We start from the raw sequence: 7,868 nt of genomic DNA, 5'->3' as shown, positions 1-7,868 counted from the left end.
TACGCATGAGTATGAGTTATTTCGCATGCTTCCTAATGAATCTATATGTAATATGCAAAAACGTTTTACTCATGTTGTAAATCATTTGGTCGCTCTTGATAAATTTTTTAATAATGCTGATTTGTCTAATAAAGTTTTGCATTGTCTTGATAGGAAATGGCAACCAAAGGTAACCGCAATAATGGAGTCAAAGAACTTAGACAACATGCCATTAAGAAGAAATGAGGGATCAAGAATCTCAAGAAAGAAGCCAAAACCTCGACCAAGAAAAGCAAGATTCCTAAAGAAGGCTTCACTTGCTATGGGTGTGGAAAATCGGGTCACATGAAGAATCAATGCCCAAGCCACCTCAAGAATGTCGAGAACAAGAAGAGCAAATCTCGAATGTCCAAGTCAAAAGGAGCATACATTGTTCTGGACGATTCCGAGAAAGATTCCGAGCATACATTGTTCTGTATGCTTAGGATAGCTACAAATATCAAGTGTTGTGGTAGTTATCCATGAAGGAACACCACTCGAGAAACTCAAATGCGTAGGGATCAAAAGCAGCAGAGATTTTCGATCCGGCGAGGAAATAGTATTGGCCACTGGATTAACCTCACCCGGGCAAGCCAGCCTCGCCTGAGCGAGGGAGAAGTAGAGGAGGAGGCTCCAATTGGCGCTTCGCCGAGGAACCCCTTGCCTGGGAGATCCCACCTCGCTTAAGCGAGGGCCAAGTAGCCAGTTTGGCCTGGTCTAGGCAGTTTTGGGCGCTCGAGTGACTGTACCTCGCCCTGGCGAGGACCAGACAGGTATTTTGACCAATTTTTGATGGATTTGTCGCTTTAGAGACAGTCCCTCGCTTGGGCGAGAGTTAGGAAGAGAATTGGGTCTATTTTGATGAATTCATCGCTTGAGCGAGAGACAGACAATATTTTTGACTGTCTGATTGTTTGATTGCTTAGGCAATAGCCCTAGCTTGGGTGTGAAGTGTATTTACCCTTAGGAAAGACCATGGCTCAGATGATTGATTCTGGAGCCTAAATCGACAAACTTATACATGTATCTTTGTTCTTGCACCTATATAGGGCAAGGTTTTCGACTGTGATGTCGTGATTAGGGCAATTCCCAAAAAGGATTACATGATACCATGTAGCGAGGTTGTCCATTTGGTCGTTCAGGATATTCAGTGATGGTTCATAGTGGTAAGGATATATGGTTTGTAGTGGACAGCGATGGCGGTGGTTCGGCAGTAAAGTCTTAAGGGAGAGTGTAGGTGAGACGAGTCCCTTGTATTCCTCGATGAGGTATTCTGTTGGATCAGATAGTTCTCACAACGCCAACTAGACGATCTCTGACAACCTCTATTTGATATCAGGATCGATGACAGGGATACCCATAAAGTGTTTGATACGACACCATCCTGAAATTGATAGTCCTTTGAAACAAATCGATCATATATCCTTGCGGCACCATCTGGATATACATATTGTGTATGTCATGCGTGTCTGTCTGGATTTGATATTCTGTGTAATTCCACACCATCAATGAGTATTTTAATTAGATGGCTTACTCCTTTTACTTTATGTTTGTCTTGCATTCGCGTTTTGTTCAAATGGATCGTTTTGTCACAACATTCGTCCTATGACCTATAGGAGGAGATGGCAGCGGAGGAAGAGGAGCCAACAACTGAAGAGGATGACTGTGTGGAGTTAATCAACATCGAGGACTCCATTGAGGTTGTCAACCTCTACCCCGACTCTAAGATGGAGGAGAACCCGAGCGAGTGTTCCAGCACACCCGTGGACACTAGGGCTAGCCGTTAGGAGCCATTTTCGTTTCTATTTTACTTTTTGATTAGGGTACCTGTGTAGGGTATTTATTTTTGTGAGTATTTTTATTTGAACGACGATTAGGATTCTGACTTGTATTTCATACCAACATTTTCCAATATTCTAATGAATTATTATTCGAAGTTATATTTAGTTTTTTTTTGTTACCATTAGGTAACAAGTTTTGATTTTCTGCAATGTATGTTACTTAAACTGATGTTCCGAAAATGAAACGAATATAAGGAAATAAATTTTATATGGCTTCATTATTAACAAAAACAATTTAGCTATTTTTGAGCAAGATTTTTGGAGTAATTTTCGGGGCATTACAGTCTCTACTAGGTTTTCCTCCAAACCCATGTTCCAAAACACTTTTGGGTTGTTTTATTGTCAAAGTCAAATACAATAATTTATAAATCAAGGACAATTTTATATGAAGTCTTGAGTGTTTCTACCAAGGAGATTCTCAAGTGAAAACCGAAGTTACCAAGGTAATTGGTATTTGTTAAATGGTAAATAAAAAACTATCAAATAGGAAGCATTTGTCTTGCCATCAACATAATCAAAACCCACTTTGAAGGGAAGTAGGGGGAAAATGGGTTCTCTACTTGTCTCAACTATTGTTTCTCTTGCATTGGTTGTAATGCTCTTCAGTTGATCATCTTAAACATACACCATTAACCATTCCAGATCCCACTCTCCTCCACGTGAAGTAGACACCATTAACAAATTCAGACCCCACTCTCCTCCACCTAAAGCACCTCGCTCTCCTCCACCTAAAGCATACATCATTACCAAATTTAGACCCCGCTCTCCTCCATCTAAAGTAGACACCATTAACAAATTCAGACCCCACTCTCCTCCACCTAAAGCACCTTGCTCTCCTCCATCTAAAGTTCACACCATTAAAAAATTCAGACCTCGCTCTCCTCTACTTAAATCTGACACCGTTAACAAATTCAGACCCCGCTCTCTTCCACCTCAAGCACCTCGCTCTCCTACACCTAAAGTAGACACCATGAACAAATTCAGACTCCGTTCTCCTCCACCTAAAGCAGACACCATTAACATATTCAGACCCCGCTCTCCTCCACCTAAAGTAGACACCATTAAAAAATTTATACCACGCTCTCCTCCACCTAAAGGAGACACCATTAACAAGAACCCTCATCACTCTTATCCCCCACCTTACCACAACTAGATGTGTATTTAATGATCTCCACACACATATTTTGTACATATTTTTTCATATAATATTATAATCATCCACTATTATTTTTAATGAATCAACATGTATTCAACTACAATATATAATCTTGCTATTAATATAATAACTATATATCAAGCTTAATCATCTACTTAAACTCTTATCTTAATTTGAAAAACATAATTAATGTTATGAAACACCCTTTCGATATTAAACACTTTAACTAGTCTACATCTAATATAAAATCATTGTAACATTATATTTTATCAAGGATTAGTTAGGGAGTGATATACTAAAACACATTTGTTTAATTATTAAGGGTCTAAGGAAAACACATGAAGTAAATGCTATTACCGATTAGTGTTTTATGCAAAGTTCCTCACTTGATTATTGTTTATAAGAATAAAATGTATGTTTTCATTTATTTATATTGTCCTTTGTTGTATTGTAGTGTTGTAAAGGGAACGAACACACTTCCCTATCATGTATATGCAGTTGTTTACATGCACTACACTGTTCAGTGTGTGGCAGACAATACCATTTTAAAATAATAATGAATATAAACTATTTTATACTTGGAAGAAAATAAATCTCTCTTTATTTTGTGATGTTGAGTGAGCATTGTTAGGTCCCATGAGGCTCTGCCATTCACCTAGAGGGGGGTGAATAGGTGATACGGTACACAATGATCGTCGCTCGATAAACACCGAAATTATACAAATTTAAACATTGTTTAATTGATTAATGACAGATTTAATCGATTCAATCATCTGCTCTTAATTGATTAACTACTCAACTTAATCGATTAATTCAATCTGCTAATATTCCATTATCTAAACACTTAATAGATTATCTGGCTCAGTTACAATGTAAACAGAATTCTTTCGATCATCCAAGATTACCAAGATTTAACCAAACTTACATGTAATTATACAAACAATTAAGAACAGTAAATGCACAATATAGATATGCAATTATCACAAAATTATATGCATGTCAAGTTACGTAAATCAAGTAATACGAAAATATAAAAATATTAGGGAAAGAAGAATAAGACTCGACTTTTTATCCTAGTTCGTTTGCTGTCCACTATAAACTACATCCAGACCTCCCCTTCTAATCTTGGGATATTTTATCTTCACTATGGAATCTTCAATGTTTCTTAGAAAAAAAATTCCAATACAAGACCTACTAGGATACCTCACCCTTCGCGACTCTAACCCTCCCTTAATATATGTTCTAACCCTCTCTACTTTCCAATATGATCTATATTATATTCATTATGAACCAATATGAAAAACTAGGGTTTATATATTGTTCTGTTTTTAACAGCAGTTAATCAATTATATTGAACCTTAATCGATTAACGCGTTTCTTCAACATAACGGAAAACAGAAACAATTACCAGGTTAATCAATTAACAACTGATTTAATCGATTAATGAGTTTCTTACCAGCTTAATCAATTAACAACTGATTTAATTGATTAACAGTTTCCCAAAAGTTAATCGATTAATATGACTCCTAATCGATTAAATGATTTTCTAAAATATGTTTTTAATGATGAATGAACCTCCTACATGATTTGTAAGAGCATCATGTATGATTTAAAACTCTTTTTAAATACATTTGAAACATATTATCATGTATGATTTAAAACTCTTTTTAAATACATTTGAAACCTATTATCATGTATGTATGCATGTGCATGTAAATCATGTACGTATGCATGTAAGTCTCATTTTAGTTATGATTGATTTTAGCTTGTGAGACTTTCATTAGGTTCATCCTTGCCTAGAATCTTACTAAGCAAACATCTTAAGACCTAATAAATATATGAAAATAATTAACCCCTACCTAGATCTTCTTTTGAATGCTTTGCCTTCTATGTACGTGAGTCTTGACTTTATTGTTGATACTTGTTATTTATTGATTTTCTCATCCTCTCAAGCTTGTCCTTCAACATTTAGTCATGATGTCAATCCTTTGCCTTTATCACTCTTTTGTCTTCATCAACCTTTGTGTGTCCTTTGTCTTCATCAAAACACTATGTGATACATGCTTGCTTCTTCAATCTCACATTCATGCATGCTTACATCTTCAATCTGCCCCTTTTTGATGATGACAATCACTTGTTGACATATGACATACACTTTCTGACATTTGTTAACAAGTTTTTGGATCTAACAATTATTTGTTGGATTTGCTTGATGACAATCAACTTGTTTTGCCTAGTTGTTCTAAGTTGATGTGTGTTTCTCCCTCTCAATTTGAGCATTGGGTGATTTATTCTTTTTCGTTGTAGAAGCCTCAACTTGTCTTCTCTTGTAAGTCCTACAAAACATAAACAACAACCTTTCTCCCCCTTTCAGCATGATCAAAAAGCAACGTCATATATGAAAGTATATTGCCAAAAAAGGAACAAATAAGGCAATTTCAATTGAAGTTAATCGATTAACATATGTACTTAATCGATTAAGTGTGATTTAATTTTGCCCAGAATTGCATTTTAGGTGTAGGTTAATCGACTATGGCATGTGCTTAATCGATTAAACCTACTGATATGACAGATTTTAGTGCAGGCCACATGCTATAGCAGAAACTTATACAGTTTGATATCACAAGTTTCATACCACTTGTGTTATACATATGCCAATTGTTTTTGTCACTTATGTTCATACCACTTTCGATACCACTTGTGAATTAATACCACTTGTTAATTGAAAAGTAAACGCAATTAGATCAATGCAAATATATTTGAAAGTTTCTAACATTTTTTCATCCATTGATCAAGTGATTTACAAAAGTAATAAGAGCAGTACACAATTCGATTTGAACAACACAAAACCAATTCATTCATAGCATTTTATGTCATTACATTGTTCAAGTCAAAGCACAAAAACAAACTAAACGAGTTTGACAAATTACAATGCAACTCCCAAAAGATTACACAAACCACAAAATTCATAAAATTCACAACTAACTAGGACACACTAGACATCCTAAGCTAGCTAGGAGATGGTTGCGAAAATCTTATAGGGTAGCTCTAATATGAGTTTGAGAATTAATTACAGGATTGATTTAATACAAGAAGACGGATTTTGAGAGGTTAGGGTTTGAAGGAACATAACCCATAATTGTGTTTAAATATGTTTTATTACTACACTTAATCGATTAACATTTGTGTTAATCGATTAACATGATTACAATTTTTAACACAATTAATCCATTATGTTCCAACTTAATTGATTAAGATTTTAAAACATTTTAGCCCAGGTAATCGATTAAGGGAACACATAATCGATTAAGATAATTTGAAAAAGCATAGGTAATTGATTAAAACACAAAAAAATTGATTAAATGAGTCACATAAACAAATTTTGGCACAATTTGAATTAGTTTATAGGTTTGCTAAGATTCAAAGACAAAGATCTATCCTAAACATCTAATGTGCACTTAACACTTAGGCAAAATAGCATAAAAGCATATAAAAGCAATAATGTATTTTACAATTAAGACTACATACATATTATGGAGATAAGTGAACTTTTAGGATTATCTAGAATTCAAGCATGCATTCAAACACTTAGGTAATATATTGGATACCAATTGTTAGGATAATATTTATCACGATTTTAGGTTACCTCACATGCTTTACCTAATCTTTATCAAGATGTTTGAAGTTTACCATATTTGATGTTTTCTTTGTCCTTCCTTTAATTTGTGATTCTTGTTCTTTTCTGCATAGAATATCAATTCTTGAAGTACTTATCCTCATTCGTACCTACAAAACAATAAGCATACCATTGATAAGTGCCAAATATACCTAAAATTCATACACTTTTATGGCACTTATCTTAAGCATAATTGAGAAAAACCAACTTAAAATAATATTTTTTGTATAAAATATCACAATCTTGTATATTTGTATGTGTATTTTGTTTTTTTTATGTATTTTAGAATTTAGAATGAAGAAAAGAAGAAAGAAAGACTCATGGTCAACAAAGCAAAAGAAGTCAAAAATCAAGATGTTCAACCATGCAGCTAAGCGTGGAACAAGCCCCGCTGAGCTGACCTGGACACCAGCTTGACCTGGCCGCCAACCTGACCTGGACCAAACTGCTCAATCAGGTAGCTGAGCGGACCTGCTTAGCCGCTCAGCCTAGCACCAGACTAGACCTGGCACAGTCAGAAATTCAGCTTGACACAAGCCCAAGCTGTTGAACAAGCAACTCAGCGGTCCAACCAAGCAGCTCTGAGGAGAACCAGACTCCTGACCAGATCAACAAGTATCAGGTGACGTCCCACTCAACATGGTCAGAAGCTGCTGAACAAGCCGCTTAACGGTGAAGCAGGTGCGCTGACTTAACTTAACCAACAAGCAAACCATGAAGTCATCCATGACCTCACCTCAACTAGCCCATCATAGGCTTTTCAGAAGTAGCTGACAATATCTGGTTTCATAGACCACAACTAGCTTTGATGAGTCAAACACAAGGAGGTGACTAAGCTACTTGGTCAAGGGATTAAACCCATGCTGAAGGGTTTGGCCAGCTGCTTAGCGGTCCAACCAAGCAGCTCAGCAGTCCAACAGAGAGGCCTATAAATAAGAGATCATTTCATTCGAGCAAAAGAGATATCAAACACTTGAAACAAAGAAATCTCTCACTAGAAACCTATCTCTGAAGTTCTCTCTTTATTTCTTAGTTTAGAGCTTTAATTTCAAGTAAGTTTTGTAGTTTTAGTTTAGAATTCAACAGGAGAAAAGGAGAAGGCAAATGAGATGCAAAAAATCAATTTTGTACTCTCATTTGGAACTCAAAAGCATCCAATCCTTGGATGGATAGCTCA

General features: G+C 35.7%; 1 protein-coding gene across 1 annotated transcript; it reads left to right on the top strand.

Moving 5' to 3' along the window:
* Positions 1,641-3,012, top strand: LOC109359810 (proline-rich receptor-like protein kinase PERK2). Its single transcript, XM_019604507.1, has 2 exons — positions 1,641-1,765; positions 2,502-3,012. The coding sequence occupies exons 1-2, from the start codon at positions 1,641-1,643 to the stop codon at positions 3,010-3,012; spliced, it is 636 nt and encodes a 211-aa protein (XP_019460052.1).

The sequence above is a fragment of the Lupinus angustifolius genome, chromosome LG11, assembly GCF_001865875.1.
Source record: "Lupinus angustifolius cultivar Tanjil chromosome LG11, LupAngTanjil_v1.0, whole genome shotgun sequence".
In the NCBI taxonomy this organism is placed as follows: Eukaryota; Viridiplantae; Streptophyta; class Magnoliopsida; order Fabales; family Fabaceae; genus Lupinus; species Lupinus angustifolius.
Note: the sequence above shows the minus strand (reverse complement) of the source record. Positions and strands in the feature narration are given on the sequence as shown.